This window comes from Centropristis striata, chromosome 18 (genome assembly GCF_030273125.1).
Source record: "Centropristis striata isolate RG_2023a ecotype Rhode Island chromosome 18, C.striata_1.0, whole genome shotgun sequence".
In the NCBI taxonomy this organism is placed as follows: domain Eukaryota; kingdom Metazoa; phylum Chordata; class Actinopteri; order Perciformes; family Serranidae; genus Centropristis; species Centropristis striata.
Window position 1 is genome coordinate 16,155,047 of NC_081534.1, and position 18,602 is coordinate 16,173,648.

Genomic DNA, 18,602 nt, shown 5'->3' on the forward strand with positions numbered 1-18,602 from the left:
TGTCTCTTAAAGTTTCCACAATTTAGCAATAAAGTGGCGAACTACTTCAATGCACTTTTAAAATGTGCCTGTTCTGAATGGGTGGACTGCACATGCAGCCTTCTTGAGAACATCCAAACACATTCACACTTGACACTGCGCTTCCTTTGGTGCTGAGTAATACACCTGCCATGACATATGTGCAGAAGAGCAGAAGGGCTTGACTGGGACAAAAATTCAGTCCTGGCCACAACTGATTACACACCAACTTAGCGCTCTCCTAAACATGTAGATTTACTAACCGTATCACTCCACACTACACCACATAAGACAGCTCTCATCCCAGAGTGTCAGTCAAAACACAGGAAATCAGAATGTATACATTACATTTTTTACATTACATGTCATTTAGCAGACACTTTTATACCTTTCACTATTTCACTATTTAAATGCAATAACCTCCAGCACAACAAAGCAAGCCCATAGGGGCCTGCAGGAAAATATGGAAGAACACACAATAACAGTACAGTGGAAACTCCATTGCTGCCTCCAAAAGATCCCTTTGGGTTAGGGTTGGAGATGACAAAGACAGAAAATGTCATAAAACATAGCACATTTAACATTGTAACACTAATATCATAACCTTCACTGTCTAACTGCTAGTCTGTTTATCACCTCCAGATCTATTAACAACTGATCACGCTAGCACAGATGACAGGAAATCAGCTTCACATCACTAAGAGGACTGACCAACATGTAATTATGAGAAGGCACTAGAGTGTGTGATGAACTGGTAATATAACTGAAGAGGAAACCTAGCGTGTTGCAGTGAAATGAAGTCAATCAACCAATTAAGTAGTCAGCGTGTTCATAACTGTTAAACTAAAAGAAAATATTTTTGCTTTTATTTTTTATTTAAAGTCGTTCGGCCCGAAAGACCTGCCGGCCCACGGGGCATTTGCCCGTAATGCCAGATGGCCAGTCAAGTCCTGGAACACACAGATGGTTTACATTATCTTGGGAAGATATGAAAGTCAGTATAAATAGTCTTATAAATAAATAATAGTTTGTTTATTATGGTGTCTTTGATTGAGATCATATGAATTGTGAATAAATGTTGGCATTTAGCTTTCTTTTTCTTGGCACCATATTCCTTCTGTATCTTCTACATCTGCATCCCATTGTTAAATATGTGACATTGTACTCTGTTTTTTTCTCATGGCTAATTTATACAGAACTAAACATCCTTGGACATTGCTCAGAGGTGAAGTATCTCACTAAACCACTAAACACTGAAGATTAGTTAATTAAGCAACATGTTTAGGAAAAAAAGAGTCAAACAGAAAGTTAACTCATGATTTACATGTTACATTTATTTCCCTGCTTTTAGGAAGTATTTTAGGCACTCAATTAGCCTACAAACTTTGGTGTGGACTTTTCAAAACTGAGCATTTCTCCACAGTCTGCATGTCCACTCCAAACCAAATACAATCTCTTCTTCATTGGTAGTCCCCATCACTGGCTAAGAAGGGAAAACACACCAGGGATAATGATTGAATTGTTTACAGGAAGCAAAAAGAAAGGTGGCTGTTTACATCTACGACCTTGTTTGGTCTCACATTTTGGTTGATCTCATGGACTTCAAATAAATATTCTTTATACAGGCGATGGTTAATGCATAACAGCACAGGAACAGTGTCTTCAAATTCAATGCTGCTTTTCGTTGACCTCTTCCTCCCCTGGTGTTTATCTTCAGTCCCTCTGCCAGTGCATCAGTCTTTTGTTTAGGGATTCAACAACATATTTCATCACATTGATGATTTCAAGCATGCAGTTGAGCCAATTTTTTTATTTTATTCATAATTGGTTGAGAAAGAGAAAGAGAGACCATGAATTTAATCTTTTAGAATCGACCTGCCAGGGTAGGATTAGGGTTAGAACGAAAAACATATTTTTGAGCCAAAGCTTATTACAGAAGGTCTGTAATGGTACTTTTACAACCAAAAGTTTAGTCCATTTCAATCGAACTCTGGTAAGTCCATGTTACAGTTCCTTTGGATGATTGTGAACGCTCCAATTGTACTCTGGTATGAACCAAAACAACCAGTCTGAGAAGACTTGGGAGAAGGGGTCTAGGACCGCTCCCAAGCTAACCCTAGTGCAGTTTTATAGCACTGTAAACATAATCCAACCCATTATAGGAAATGATCCAAAACACAGCGAATTGTGGGCTACCTGAGATGTGCACAAAGGCGACAGACAGACAGACTTCTGCTCAAGTCCGATGTTTGCTTGACATCTTGGCCGAAGAACACATCCAGGAGATGCTGAATAAAGTCCACAAAAACAATGAAGTTATAAAAATCATTCCAGATCAACTGGAGGAGAATTTGTGCACACGATAGATCAGCGCAGAGTCAAGGTAAAATAAACTTCGACAGCAATATTTCATGGTTTGCTCAGCTCCATGTTGCTTTGTTTCTTTCCGTGCTTACAATTTCCACTGCCAACTTTACCAACCAATAAATAAAAATACTGTGAGTATATTTCCAGCCCTCTGCTCTGAATTCTTACATGCCCCTCCACAAAGCCTTATTTGGTCTGCTTACATTTCTGCACTGTGAGCGCGCAAGGCAGTATGGGTATACCAAGGCTACACTGTGAAGGCGAATCAGACTAAATACAAAACAAAACAAACGTATCAATTTCACTCTGATGTGGACTAACCAAACAGACCTGGGTTATGAAAGTGCCCTTATGCTAAAATGAGTGTATGAGGGTTCATTTGAAAGGTGTGTTTTGGTTCCTGAAAATGTGCCTGTTTAACCTCATTTATATTTATTATTATTAGATATTTGGCTAAAACACACCCTACATCCGTTCAAATAAGAAAGTTTAGGTAAAACTAACACTACAGAACGTGCAAAAATCCATACCAATTTGTAATCATGCTTTCTATTGCTCCAATGAAAATGTTAACAAAAACTTGGCATGGGGATTCTTCTTTCCTAAGGTTACAGCACAACATAAAGGTAAATGATTGGATTTCCACTGTCTCTAATTAACATCAAGGGGGATCTTCCTTTATAAGGTGATAAAGGGTTATGTTTTTCTCTGTTATATTTATTATCAGCACTTCAAAGCTGCAATTGCCTCAACAAGCAATAAAGTATTTGTAAGTGCCAAGGGTTGGTGAGCCAGATTCACATGTGTTTTATATCATCACACAAGTGGGCTTTCCTGTCAAAACCAAAATCTATGGTCAAGACACGCAAGTGATAAGTTGAGAAACAGTCACTGTGACAAGAATTTGAAGTAAAACACATTTAATTATACTATGGGTATATTATTGTATGTAGTATCATCATTATCATTTCATTACCATCTGTATTCTTAGTTGTACCAACTGTACCAAAGATCCTCTGGTTGTATTAGCGTCAGAGTTTTTCTTCAGGCACTACTTGGCCACCACCGTCAGCGTCATTTAGGACCCTACACAACATCATGGCGGCCGCTGGTACGAAGTCGGTTGTGTTCGTATGTTTGGGTAAGAGGCGTCATTTTACCCACAGAGAAGCTCATTTAATCCTCACAGAGTGTGGCAATATGAAACAAACATCACACACGAACTGTGTACGAGTTTATAGCATTTTGGAGCTTATTTAGATGTAGTTATATTTACTTAAGAGCGCTAGCTAAACTGCTTCAGTCAGCCAACAAACTTTCCATTCAAAACACTTTAATTAATTTGCTTGTCTTTTAACACACGTATGCAGAGTGTGACTGAACTGTGTGTTCAGCCAGATGTGTTGATGTGACACAGCTCCGCGTGTCTTGTAGAAACGCTGAGTAACGTTACATTGACCCATATTAGCGAGAAGTTTTGGTGACAGCTTGCCGGAAGTTACAGACTTCCGGCAAGTCTTGACAGTTCAGAGTCCACCATTAAAACTGCTCGGTCATCTCTCACTACGAGGACAGTGTTTGTAGTCTTTGGCAATACTATAAACACTATAATGTTGCAAGAAGTTTGTGGATGTCTGTATTTTACCAGATGTATAATAAACAGGGTTTGCGTTGACAGAGAGCGCAGAGCACCTCAGTATGAAAAAATATCCAAACATACCAGGTGAAAATAACATGCAGACCCACATGGTTTTTGCCCCAAACTGTATGGGACTATCATAAGGTGTGTATGCCTCTAAAGGGGAGATCTGTGGTGGTATACTTGAATAATTATAGGAAGGCAGATAGCCAATGTGTTTTTCTCCACTGTAGCTTTCGTCTGTCCCACAGACAGACCTGAGACAGCGCAGTTTGGTTTGTTTCCCACAGAAGTTATCATGTTTAGGCTTTGTAGCTCATAGATATGCGCCTGTAAGAACAACACACATACATTGTGTATCACAATCTTTGAATGAGACTTGGACAGCTCATGGCCTGTCCATGTCATAGGTAACTGGCCAATAGAACTCTGTTTGAGAATTTGTGTGTCAATTTGTGTGCACCATTTTTGGTAAATAATTTGACAGTTATAGTAAGGTCAATTGGCCAGTGTCAGCCAAGATTGGCTCAAGGCCCCGCAACCTGAATTGAATGAATGAATGAATGTTAGAATTTTTTTTTAAAACATGGCATTAATGTGTTTCATTGTGGTTTTAAATAGGAAACATCTGCAGATCCCCCATTGCTGAAGCAGTCTTCAGGAAGATGGCAACGGATGCTGGTGTTGTTGATAAGGTAATGTTTAGTCATTACTACATTATACAACAGTATTTATACGAAAGGGCACTGCTATTGACATTACATTATTTTATTACATAACATAATGTTACTGTGTGAACGTAACTGTTTTTGGTTGATGCATTTATAAATGTTTTCAGGCACATAGAAACTACAGTAGAAATAACAATTAGTCTACTGTAGGTTAATGAGAAACTATGGATGGTAGATAAAAAAAAAAAACAAACCTACATAGGGATTGAGTTAGATAATCATCACAAACATTCAAAGATATTTTGAAACAGCACCTTGTGTTAAACTATATGGCTGACGTGCTGGGTGGTGAAATGATGATGTAGATTTTATTGAATAGAATATATTGATTTAAAGGGACTGATCAACTCAAAATCAAATATAATTTTTTAACTATTATTCAAGAGAAGGTAGAAGTGTCTGTAGCTGATATCACCAGTACTCTGCAACTTGCACCAAAACAATAAATTAAATAGAACTAACTGAACTGTCCCTTTAGGGCTTCTAAACTAGAATAAAACAACTAAAATTTAATAGTCAATTATTGTCATGCCAAAGAATAATAAATAATGACGACCCAGCTGCAACCTCTAAAGATCACAGTTGAGGGCAGGATGTTTTTCAGAACATTTTGTCTGAAAATCCAGCTGAGAGTCCTGTCCTCAAGAGTACACATCGTCCTGCAAATTTTGTATCACATACCACACATCTGTAAGTCGTATAGTAGTATAAATCATTTTTGTGTCATTGTTCCCGTGCTCTGCTTTGCCCAGTGGAGGATAGACAGTGCTGCAACCTCCAACTATGAGATAGGAAGTTCTCCAGACCACCGCGGTCAAGCCTGCATGAAGAATCATGGCGTGGCCATGTCGCATGTGGCCAGGCAGGTACGACAACACTTCTACATCTCTTAGCAGTAGTTAGCGCCCCCTTTTTTGTTCTCTGTTGTTGCAGTGGGTCATAGACAGTGGTGCCACATCTGACTGGAATATAGGCAGCTCACCGGATGAACGCGGTCTGGCCTGCCTAAGGAAGCATGGCATTGAGACGAGCCACAGGGCCCGACAGGTACAGCCAGATGTCCCGCGGCTCCTCTCGCCTCATTCATGTTTGTGTGTATGAGTGTAATGATGATGCCTCCTAGACACCCAGGTGCTGTTGCTCAGTTACTTGGCACATAGCTTAATCTTTTTCCAATTTAATACAATTAAATTTACTTTCAGGGAATTAACCTGCAGCTGCACACTAAGCTCCACAAAGTGCTCTGTCGAAACAGACACTGGTTCTTTTTAACCACAGTCAAATACCATAAATCTGGGTAAAAATCATGATACATTTCCTTGTCTTCCTTTGTAAATGGTAGAATTAGTTTAAAATTTTCAGTTTTTGATTTTCAGATTTAGCCTTTTGTTTCATTAAAAATTAAAACTTAAACTTATTGTGGATCAACTTTTCACCACAATAAATTTCTCTCTTTGCACTTACACTTCAATCCCAGCGTCAGTATCTGTCGAGATTTATTACACAGCTTTGTTAAATACTTGATTTGTCAATTATGCTATTCAATGGTCATTTCTGAATAGTAGACTGCTGTTATCAATAACAGACTGTCGATGTGGATGCAGTTCTGAGTGGAAGCAATACAATACATTTTCATCAAATCAAAACAATTCTAGATCGTTATTTTGCATCAAATTTCTGATTTATTTAGTAAGTAGCTTGATAATAGTTGAAATAATGTACAGAGAACAGGTCAACAACAACAAAAAAAGTGTTTTTCTGCATAGCGTCCTGCATCTCCCTGTTGGGGTGTATTTCACGATAATGACCTGCTTGCTCTACATTATCCCTTACGTATTAGCCTCCATAAATCTGCAGTGGGAGTTAATATTGCAGTAAATGCATCACTTATGTTCTGTACACGTTTCCCTTGTTCTCCTTTTTATAGCAAAGTTTAGGTAAATATTAAGTGAATTTACCTAGTTGCCACCAATTTGCATCTTTAATTTGTAAGATAATATGTCACTCTCCATTCGGATTTAAAAAAAGCCATATTTCAAATGTTCCTATACAATATTACATTGATATGGGATATGGCTTCATAATGGCAATAGCGGTGAAAGACATGAAAATGTATCTTTAAACTTAAAATGATGTGCACAGTCGAGATGCTGTTTAAATTAAGTTATACTCTCATTCTTCTCTCATGTGCAGCAAGTTCTCAGACACACTGACCTCTTGTGACAGGCTGGGGAAACCTACAAGACACAGCAGGTGGTTAAACTTCTGAGGACAAAACAGTCGGGTTTAAAAGATCACATGACTTGTTCCAGACAACACAGCTTTAAACTTTTCCTAAAATATCAACTGCAGCTAATCAAATGACAGAGCAACCGGCCTCCACATTTCAGCATTTTTACTTAAAGCAAGATATTCCTGCAGGATAGTTTTGGGGGAAAATGGTGGAAACCCACTTATTTTTGTTTTTATAGTGGTTTTTTTTGCATGTATTGAATTTAAAAGTATCCCTTAATATTCAATTTCTACTGTTTATTTAGTCCTGTTTAAATCATATTCGGAGTAATCATCTCTGGCAATTAAACATTCTTTAAATGGCAATTTTAATAATTTTACAGGTTTTTCTGATATGCATTTTGTTCAAGTGTTCTTATTTTGAAAGGATCTGGTATCTGTATTTAATTGTGTATGGAAACGCCTATGTCCATACTGCTATGTAAAATGCTGGCACCTGTGTGTATGAAATATTAATGGAACAAATCTACTATTGTAGTATCACATGTGTTTCGAATCCTGAAACAGGTCTGAAATTACACCAAGATGTTTGTCCATGTAGGGCCTTCAGCCTTTATGCTGTGCTGGCTTATCCTTGATGCCCTTAAAACACTCTTTTTATGTTTCCATGAGAGACCTCTGGGGCGGGGGCAGGGGGAGGGTTCAGCCTGTGCTTGAGATCTTCCGTCTCGTTGGTTTGTCTCTCTGCAAACCATTCAGTCGGACCCTCGTCTAATCTCCTCAAAGCGGGGATGGGGAGGCTCAAATCTTGGCTTAAACCCAGTCAAATCCACACAATGAGCTTTGACAAGCTATTACTCTTTCCTCTTTTCCTTCACTGTCACCCTTTTTTCATTTCTATCACTAGCTCCTGTGTCCACCCTCTATTTCCCTCCTTTCCTCCCTGTTTTTCGCTGAACCTCGCTGAACTTGTACCGCTGCCAGTATCCAAGCGGACTGAGACATGCTTTGGAAACCACATAAATAAACATGTTTGTTTAATAAAGCAAACATGCTCAAAAGTGATCCCTCAAAAAATATTTGGAATGTTTGATGCCTTATCAGGAATCGACAAGCCGACATCAGATTTAATACAGCGCAGATTTCACACTCATCAGTGTGTTATCGTTGAGTTGTTGCCTGTGTTTTTAAAACAGTGATACAAACCAGAAACAGTCAAGCGTTGCTATGTCTGCTGTCTTTCACATTGTCATACAGTGTCAAAGGTTATAGAGGCATCAAATATTTTTATGTAATAGTATGTGTAATTTATATATATATATATATATATATATACACACACACTGAGGATTACTTCTAAACGTTATCATAGTTTAATGGAATGTGTGTAATACTACAGACATCCAGAAATTCACATAAATGGGAGAGAATTTAATTGAAAAAATCCAATGAGTTTCTTTATAACTCCAACATAACATAACAATCAGACGACTTCTGAGGCAAAAAACCTGCTGGAGACGATGTGTGACGCAAATCATGCATCTGTTAAAATTTTTATTTGAATTAGCCTTTTTTGGGATAAAGTAAACCCAGTGTTGAATGAGGTTTTGGGGTATCTCCAAGTAGTGTTCCAAGGTAGATAACTAATTGGTCAAAGTCTACTCACAGCTGGCAGGAAGACCACTACAAGAAACTGGCTTGAAGTGGACCCACGCAGACATGGTGGATAGATGTAGTACAGGTGATGAAAAAAACTGACCTATTGTTTTAGAGATTGACATAAAATAGGAAAACATGGATAAGTATATACATCAGCACCGTGTAATTTGATCATTATGTCAATTACTAGCTGTTACCCGTCATGGACAGTTTGCTTGTCATTCTAGGAAAAGCACAGGTGTTACTAATAATATTAACAATCGGTGTGGGGGGCCGTGCGTCATCATGCAAAATACCAGGACTCTGAAACTGATGAAGCTAAATGGAATTCAGCCGTCATTAATTTAACTATTTACACCTGTGCTTCGTCAACAGAGACGCGCCAAATTTCTTCATTGAAAAACGCCTAATTTTCCCCACAGTTTTATGGTATAATCTCCTTGGGTCTTTTATCGTTTTTGAACCTACTCAACCTGCAGTGTGTCTCCCTGCTCATTCCTTATTGATGGTAACATCCTCCCAGTGGGCGAGATATTTTAGATATGAGAAAGATGAGATAAGATAGGAGATAAGAGAGACTTTCTTTCCACACATTCAACCATCTCTTTACTATTCTGCTGTTTCCTGAATGTGTTTATTCTCTTATTTCATTTTTGTTCTGCTGCCTCCTTCTCGATCCTCCTTCCTATAAACTAACTCTCAAAGCCTTAAAACGGTTCACGGTGCTGCCTGTTTATTTTTTTATTTTATCATGATAAAATAGAGCGAACACTTTGCTTAACCCCACTCCACATACGGCTTACACCTGTGCGGCGTAGATGCCTTTCATATCCCAGTTTTCTGCGAGTTCAGAATCAAATCGTTATCCTCAAGATTTCAGCCGTGGTTGATTTGGCAACACCTGTGCTCACAGTGGTAAAAGCAAATGTGGTTTAAAACTTTAACACAATCTACTTGAGCAGCTTTTTTGTTATAAACACAACAACTACAAACAATGCGGTGCAGCTCTTAAAAGAGCAGCTAAACAAACCTTGGGGGCTTTCACAAAGAAGTCTGTCAACAATAATCTGATTTCATGTTGCACATGGTGAGAGAAGTTTGCCACATAAAAGCAGGTCACAGTACAGTTGCTTGCCTTGCTGAAAAGTTGGTGTGCATCCTTTTGCAAGCAACTCGTCATCTAATAATTGCAAAAAAACAAAAAAAAACAAAACACCATTAGAGCTGTGTTTGTGCACAAATACATTACACTTCCTGTGACTTCTCCACAATAAAAGCAAGTGATTGTTTCACTAGTTGAAAGCTGTTCAGTTTGCATTAGCAGTCATTTATAAGTTCCCTGGGGAAATTTCTCTTTACACTCATAAACTCGTTAATTGTTCCAAGAACTCATTTCATAGCACCGAACATTAATTGTGTCCACACTTCAAAAACCCAGAACAAATATGGTTCTTCAAAACAACATTTTTATAGAGCACTTTCACTAGCAGCACAAAAGAGAAACCTTGAATTATGTAATTATATGGAGATTTATCATTGACACGAACCACTGCAGCACCGGCAACCAACCATTTTATTATAACTTGTTTTCTTTTGGAACGACAACAACACAACATCTTGTAACGGATAGATAACTCCACTATTTGTTGTTTTAATGGCGGTTGGCAAACAAGCTCAAAAGCACATTAGCGCCACCTAATGCACAGCACTTCCTCTTTAGTTAAGGTAGTCCACGTAACTATTTGGTCCAAAAACGCTCATTGAAAAATTCTATTCAGAAATGTAAATATATTGTTGATCCCTGAAAATGCTGATCATAAATGTGAATAAAAAAAAAAAACAAGTGTGATTTCATGAAAACATTTGGAATTATGTGTATTCAAATGATCAGGCTGTCTTTATTGTTGAATGAAAACAATTGATTTTTACAGCGTGATATTGCAGCTTCACTGGAGGACAATACAGAGGCTCTGCAGGTCATATTGTTTTCCCACACTAAGCCAGAAGTAATATTTATTTTGTCCTGCTTTTCTCCCTCACTCCAGGTGACCAAGGACGATTTCTTGAGTTTCGACTACATTCTCTGCATGGATGAAAACAATTTGAGGTATGATTGTTTCACCCCGCAGCAGCAGGCTCCCATTTGGACCCAGTTGCTGAAAGAACTGCTGTCATGTGTTAACTGTGTCGTCTCGCTTATTAATGTTGCCTAGGATCAAAAACACATTTGCCTTTAAAAGGGGTCAAACTAGGTTGTGCTACTGTCTTGATAGTGATCTGTGGTCCTTCACATGCAGATCAAAACGGTGGTAGCTTTGAGCTATAACTAGCGTTTCAATGAATGCCTCCTTTTTAATGAGCAATATCCTTTCTTAAGCTCTTTCCAAAGGTCAGGGGGAGGGATATTTTTTGATACTTTGAACGTTTAAGGATCATTTTGAGATCACATGCCTATGGCAGATCTGATCTGTAAGCAGCTTACTGAGTTCTTTGGATGCCTCGTCTTTGCTCTTTGGGCAGGTTTTTTTCCCCCCTTTCTCTCCCACATTATGTTTTTTTTTCCTCCACTAATGTTAAGCTGACCAGACTGAGAAAATGAGACCCTGTCTTAGACAAAAGGTACTCTGTCCGTGTGTGTGTTATTAATTTAACAGGACACACCTTATTGCTGTTGCTTCAATTTTTTTTTGTTGTGAGTTCTGTTCTGTGTTCTGTGTTTTATTTATCTCCTCTTAAGTCATTGCCAGAATCCAACTTATACGGTTTCCTCCTTTGGGAGGAAGTAAATATGCAAAAAATGAAATGACAGCCCTGCATATGGGATAACATGTTTCGCCTCATGTTTAAATGGAAGACAACAAAATACCGTCTAACATTACTTGATTTTTTTTTATGTCCTGAGGCCACATATTAAAACTTCTCAGTACTTTTTTCGCGTTTTTCCTTCTGTTCCCCCGGAGTTACGGCTTTCTCTTGTCTTCACAGTGAGCTGAACAGGAAAGCGAAACTTGTGAAAAACTACAAAGCAAAGATTGAGCTTCTTGGTTCATATGACCCAGAGAAGCAGCTCATCATCAAAGACCCGTATTATGTAAGTATTAAAGAAAATTCTCATGTTGAGTATTTTCAAGCATAATTAAGACGATTCCTAAATGTTTGATCTTCATGATCCCCTTATATAGAGGACATGTTACCGGGGAAGCCAAGGTAATAGTCTAAATAAAAGGGAGACGAAATTGGAAACATAAAATTCAACCTCTTTTTGACAAATTATTAAATTTGATTTAATCAAGTGCACATTTATTTGCCAAAAGTGCAGCTGTGTATGTACCATGTCAGTGTTGTGCTAAATTCAGTCTGCAGGGAAATCTGATTTGCTCCTCAGATCAGATCTTTGGAACAAACTGCGTCCTCACTGTTATTTGAAAGTGATCATGTGTGTATTAAGACCTCAAAAAACCCTATCTGCATGGGCTGCTGTGGATTTCATATGGGGTTTTTTGCTGTCCAGACTCTCTGAAATTAATCTGGATCCAATCTTGGATTTTTGCTGGCAGAGTGAACAAAGCCTAGGCGGTGGTGTATCGTCAACCAGTGCTAGTTCTGTGTAGTCTGACCATTTTGGAAAGTGTTTAAAGGTGCCCCGAACAGCTTCGCTGGAGGGCAGGGTGAAAAGCAGGTCATTAAAGACAGAAGAGACACGGTAAATTCTTAAACGTGAAGCACATTTTCCGGCAGCCCCTCCTGGAAGACATTCACAGCGCTGCACTCTGTTGTCTGCGTAAAAAGTGACAGAAAAGGTTGCACCAAGAATGAAAGAAAATAGCGCTAAAGAGAGTTTTTTTCACTTGCAAACTAACCCAGATGGTTTGAAATCTGGAAGAAAATTTTTGCTCGATTCAAACAGATTGTACGGTTCCACTGCTTATAGTAAGAATCTTTTCTGGAAAGTTTTCTGGGCTTTAACACTAATCCTAAAACTCTTTTATGGTCAATTGTGTCTGGAAATAACAAATAAATAAGAGTCGGTCTGTTTTTGCAGTGGCTGTGCACCTGTTAAAGCCCACAGTCTGTTTCAGGTGCATGTAGTAGCTCTGGGGACACTTTGCTCTACAACTGGGAGAAATTGGATGATGTCCAGGCAGGTTTCATGTAACAGCACCAAAACAAAACTGGCAGTTCTTTGATCACTAGATTTGAAAATGCTGCTGACATGTAGTGGTTAGAAATATGCTGTTGAACTCTTCCAGCTGAGTGCACACTACAATAAATTACGTTTACACAACTGTTATTTGACTCCCTTGGACATCACTATAAGAAGTCTTTTCTGGTTCAGATTGGTTTGTCTTTTCACGCTCCATGGCTCACAAATCTCTTTTCTTCCTCTCATGCTCTGCCTGAACATCATGCCAAATGATTTGGACATGGGTCCTTGGCTGTTTTCATGTTATTTTAGGTTATGAGCGAAGGAAGTAAAAGTATGAGAAGTGGAGGAAGTAAATGTTTGAATAAGTTTAATTTGTGATGATGTGCTGTCAATATACATCTATAATTAAGCAATATCACACTTGAGGTCGTGCTGTTGTACTCAATAACGGCACGGCTGTGATTTGGTCGCAGGCATACAGCTGCCGGCCGAGTTCCCAAGATAACACAGCCGTGTGTCTATTCAAGCCACCAGCACGTTCTTGAGTGTGATATTACTGTAAGTGCTACAAGCGACATTTATTACTTTACAGTGATCAGTAATAATTGTTTATTTAATCATGTATTTCGCTGCGCCAACACAAATAGTTCTGCACTTGGTCTAGGAGCACGCTGTTGTCAATTAGCACATAGAAGTTTCCCTTCATACTGGCTCACTATAGTTTGGAGGCCTAACCAGGGCTTTTTAACTATATTGTTCATGGGGCCACACTTTAGAAATCTAGGGGTAAACTATTAATCCTGTTACACATCGCATCACCTTTTCAAAACTTAATTTGCTTTAAATTGCAAAAGTAGCCTGATCATAAACAAAAGCAACAACTAAACAGGCCTTCTGTATATAATATGGGAAAGTGCTTAACTTTGTATTCTCACCCACACAAGCTGTGATATTGCGCCAAAAGAAAAAAACAACAACAAAAAAACATATTTGTAACAATTGGTTTCTACCACACATCATTTGGTCAGTTCTTACAACTCTTACCTATCACTGCATTTCCTGTAAACATTTCTTGTTTCTGTCAACCCCAATTAACTATCTCACTTATTTTAAACAGACAAACAACAGTTAACTGGCAACACATCCATTTCGCAAGGATTTATCATGGCAAAAGTCTGTTATTTGCATGATTTCTTTCTTTTTTGATGGTGTAAATTTGATGTTTTGTAAACAGAACTGATTAGTGGGCCCAAGTTGGCAGGTTGGTCGTTCATAGAATCTACATTTGTCTGTTTGTTTCTGTTCAGTCTGTTGACAGTCCCTTTGATGTGTGAACAGCTTGATTAGATAGTATTAGCTCTCCATGCATTGGGTTCCAGTAACTTTTAGACAAGCATTAAGGCATTTAAGACAAACAAATTAAAATATATATATATATATATATATATATATATAATTGTTTTGTTTTCTGTGACTCAGAAATGATAATTCACACCTGAGTCTCTATGTTTATATAAAGTATCTCAGCTATGGACGCGTATTACCATGATCTCACTCGCCTTGTATCCCTCATCCCACAGTGTCAGAACGGGTGTGCATCTCACGCTGTGGTTGGTGAAAGACGAGTGTGTCTCTGCCTTTTTCCTGTGTAACATGTGTGCAAGCTGGTTTTCTCCCAGGGGAGGGTGGTCTTCCGGAACTGTCTGTCACAGCTATTACCCTGCAGATCGAGGGCTTTTCCATCAGGCGGCAACAGTTTAGGCTGTTTTTGAGGGGAATTCCTCACTCCACGAACATGTCGCCACTTGAATTTTCGCTGTCTCTCTCTCTCTAGTGGGTCTTTTGTGATTTCTGTTTTCGTAGTTGGATCTCATGGTGAAATATTTCAGATTTAAGGATTCACGAATCAGGTTTGATTCCCCTCTAATTAAATATTGAAGATTTATGGCCTGTTGTAGTGCATCGGGCCGTGTCATCAAATATCTGGCATCCGATCACACAGAACAGTAACTGAGACCCCAGAAAACTCTTAAAAGTTTGGTTCTGGTTCAACCAAATACTGCTTTTATCTGGTGAAGATATTAGTAGAATCCAAAGAACACACTGTACAAAAATAGTTGTTCATGATTTGTTAGCCAAAACACTGAAACACGTAATAACTGACCTCATAGTGTCGCTAGTGAATACAAGCTCTAATATGTTGGGCATATCTCCATTGGGATACTTTGTACCAGATATAATAACTTCACCATGTATATTTTTGCGATTTTGTAGAATATATATGCACACTCCCTTCGAAGAGATTCGAAAAAAGTATCATCTAAATAACTAAGTGTGATAAGACATGAGACACATGCTTTATATGTGAATATTGGAAAGATGTGTTTATTTGTGTATAATGAAGCATGGTCCAAGAAACATAAGGAAGAAGAAAAAAAATTAATGAGTATAATGAAGACCATAGAGCTGCAGTTATATAGTAATTTCCTGTGTGGTTTTGATGGAGTATGTGTAGCTTAGCCTCTGTTGGTCTAATAATAGCTGTGGACTAATAGTTGGCCTAATAGTTGTGCATTCATCCACAACTGCAGTGCAATATTCCATTTTATGAATCCATAAACGATAATCAAATTATCAGTGATGTGGCCAGAAGAGGAAGTTGTGGTCGACCACAGTTGATGTGACTGTAGTATTTTGTCTCAGATTTTGGCTTTGAGCACCACTTCTCTTCGTGTGGCAGTCAGCACGAGAGAGACTACTCGTAGCTTTTTGCCAAAAGCAAAGGGTGAATGAACGCTCGTTGCAGTCTGTGCGGTTTGGATACTTGACAGCTTCCCTCGCCAGTAACCACATGGCATGACGGCAACGTGAGCAAAGAGGAGCCAAACAGTCACTCTTAATGTGTCAGTGTAAATGAAGACAGAAGGTTTCTTGTCTGTTTCGTGTGATTATAAACAGACAGCTTGCCTTTTTGTTGTCATTTTTTCCTGTTATAACTACATGTAATTGATAATCAAACACTCAAGTTTTAAATGTCCTGAAAACCTAATTTAACATAATTACTTACCACAGCTGCCATTTAGGCTGTGGTTACATGTTTTTTTTTTTTTTTCTGTGATGGGATGCTCCCGATCGGAACTCAAGAACGGCACTTTGTAGAAGAGGGAACATTCTTCTTTTCTGTACACTTTTGTTTACCTTTTGGGCCCAAGACAAAAGTGATAAATTGCTGTAACTGCTGTGAAGTTTATCCTGCACACACAGGTGGTGTTGGACCATAGTACAATAAAAAAGCGGATCTCATCTGTGCTCCAGCCCTGCTTTTCCAGACAGTCTCTTGTGGTTGGAAGAAGATACAAGACCAACCATTTAATAAACTAAATTGTGTCCACATGCTGTGCACACCTCACTGAGATCTGAGCTCTATGTGAGCCTGGTCTCATCATGTGGTCGAGGTGATTAGATCCTAATGAGAGCAACTTCAATCTCGGAGTGTACAGACTTGACTTTTTGACAGTGTCAACAGTTTCTTTTTTCCTGTTGTGATAGCTCCATTGTGTGTATTTTTTTTGTTGCCATGCTCGTGCCATGGTTATCCTGGTTAGCTGAGAAGCAGCTGAACTACTGCAGCAGTCTCTCTGAGGACAATTCATAGAAACATTTGTCAACACTGTCACTTCTTCACAATTCAATTCAAAATCTGACCAAATCTTAAAAATTGCACCTTTAACCCGGTTAAAGGAGACCTACTTAGTGTGCAGATCTGTTTGTCTCAATTTGTTTTTATTCACATATTTGATGGATCGCCATGAACTTTATCCATATATTAATGTTGCCTGGAAGATAAATCCTATTGACTTTGGTGATTTTGTGAGTTTTCCAGTGGCGACACCGTGAAGTTGATTTTTATTTTAGTTGTTACTCATAAACTTTAAACCGTTGGACCGTTAGTTTGAATATTTTGAAATGTATGTTCTCCAAACACCTGACAGACTAATCTCCGAGACAATTACAGCTGTCAATCATGATGTTCCAGCCCATTTTAAAGAATGACATAAAAATAAAAGTGGTTGATTTTTTTTACTTTTCTCCGGTCTTAAAAATCCCTGGCAAAACCATTTTGTTGTCATGGTCTCCAGTGGTAAGTTAAAACCTAAAACAGAGATTATTGAAGGCATTATCACACTGTAGATCAGTGTTTGTGACTGGAATGTAGCTAGCGAGAATACTGTCGGATATCCAGCATGGTTGAGAAAGTGTTTCCTGAAAAATCAAGCAAGATGCCAGCTGAAGCCTACCATTTTGAACTTCAAAAGTTCTCTTGCTCCATTTGGCAGTTGTAGTTGTATTTGCATTGCATTTGTCTCCCAACAAATACTATTTTTTTTCCAACTTGGGTGTTCTGCTCAAGCTCAAAGTATCCAGTTGAAGCCAGATGGCATCAGTCTGGGGTCTGTTTTCTTTCACCAACAATGATTTGGCAATCAGAAGGAGATCTGTAAATCATTTAGTGATTGTATAAGAAACTCACTTTTTTCTGTTTTCAATTCTCATCAGAATTGGCCCTCTACATGTACAGGTGCATTGGATATGTGTTTATTTGCTACTATAATAACGCATGTATGTGATTAATCTCTCAGTTTCTTGGCGGAAACACAATTTTAATTTCTTTTTTTTTTCCATTTTATTCCAGGGGAGCGCCGAAGACTTTGAAAAGGTCTACGAACAGTGTGTACGTTGCTGCAAAGCATTCCTAGAGATGAACTCCTAACAACATCCAACCTTAGATGATCTCTGCTGAATCTGTCGGTAAAAACTAATCAAATATGCTTCTACTGTGTCTCACAAGCACTCAACCTTATAACTCTTTTTCGGGTTGTCACTGGAAGAACACATTTGTTTCCGTGTTGTAAATGTTATACAAACCACACGTTGTGTACATTCAGAAAGATGCTGTATGGACGAGATTGTAGACTGTAAATTCAGGTGATTAATAAAATGGATAAATGAGAATGAATATCAGAGACTCTTTTTTTATGTACAAGTTATTCATCTCTATATTTTGAATGTTTGATAAATTAAGATAGCCTGCAGATGATACTGCATGACTGGACATCTCTGAGGTCAAAGGTCAACATTGGGGTCAAAGTTAAAGCTGACTTGAATGCCAATCTTCTTGGATATTTTGTTGGAAGCTTGGTTTAATTTGCTTCGTATTGCCTGATCCTTCTATCTGATCTCTTAACAAAACACATTCTTACACATATTAGATTAGTGTACCTCATAAATATTCCAGAACCAAAAAATTGAGAATACATGCTGTTCTAACTCAATTCCCTTGAATGTTCCTCTTTATAAACACAAAAGTTATCCCGCCGTGCGCCAACTGCAACTAACCACTTTAATCCCACGAGGGAAGAGTCATCATTGCCAATACAAATTCAGTGTATTCAGCCATTCAGTGTGATTTATCTCAACACAGAGTTGTGGTTCAATATTGAGAAATAGCTGTAAATCATTAAAATGAGGGTGGTTTCAAAGATTAAGTCAACCACCTTCTGACTGAATGGTTTCCAGTTCTTGAAGAATTTCTTTTTCGGGCGGAGTCCTTTTCAAGTTGCTGATTTCTGTGATGAAATTTCTTGCAGAGATTAATAGAAAGGGGTTTCCAAAGCAGCAGATGGATCAGTATTTTAGTCTTGGTGATTTATTTTTGGGTTTTTTTGGCACCACAAAAATTAAATAAATCCATGTCATCTAACACTCCCTTTGAAAGCCAGGTGAGCCAGCAACTGGTGCATTGCTTTTT

General features: G+C 38.4%; 1 protein-coding gene across 2 annotated transcripts; it reads left to right on the forward strand.

The window, feature by feature from the left end:
* Positions 1 to 3,443: 3,443 nt before the first annotated feature.
* Positions 3,444 to 17,806, forward strand: acp1 (acid phosphatase 1). Of its 2 annotated transcripts, none has more exons than XM_059356523.1 (6): positions 3,444 to 3,526; positions 4,646 to 4,719; positions 5,508 to 5,621; positions 10,692 to 10,753; positions 11,632 to 11,737; positions 17,487 to 17,806. In XM_059356523.1, the coding sequence occupies exons 1-6, from the start codon at positions 3,484 to 3,486 to the stop codon at positions 17,562 to 17,564; spliced, it is 477 nt and encodes a 158-aa protein (XP_059212506.1). In that variant the 5' UTR covers positions 3,444 to 3,483; the 3' UTR covers positions 17,565 to 17,806. The 2 variants fall into 2 exon arrangements, with proteins under 2 accessions (XP_059212506.1, XP_059212507.1); XM_059356524.1 differs by lacking the exon at positions 5,508 to 5,621 and adding an exon at positions 5,689 to 5,802 and having other exon boundaries at positions 3,446 to 3,526.
* Positions 17,807 to 18,602: the final 796 nt, after the last annotated feature.

Coding starts and splice junctions, on each gene's coding strand:
- acp1 (XM_059356523.1), top strand. CDS start 3,484: ATGGCGGCCGCTGGTACGAAGTCGGTTGTGTTCGTATGTTTGG. Junction 4,720..5,507: donor ATGCTGGTGTTGTTGATAAG/GTAATGTTTAGT, acceptor TGCTTTGCCCAG/TGGAGGATAGACAGTGCTGC. Junction 5,622..10,691: donor TGTCGCATGTGGCCAGGCAG/GTACGACAACAC, acceptor CCCTCACTCCAG/GTGACCAAGGACGATTTCTT.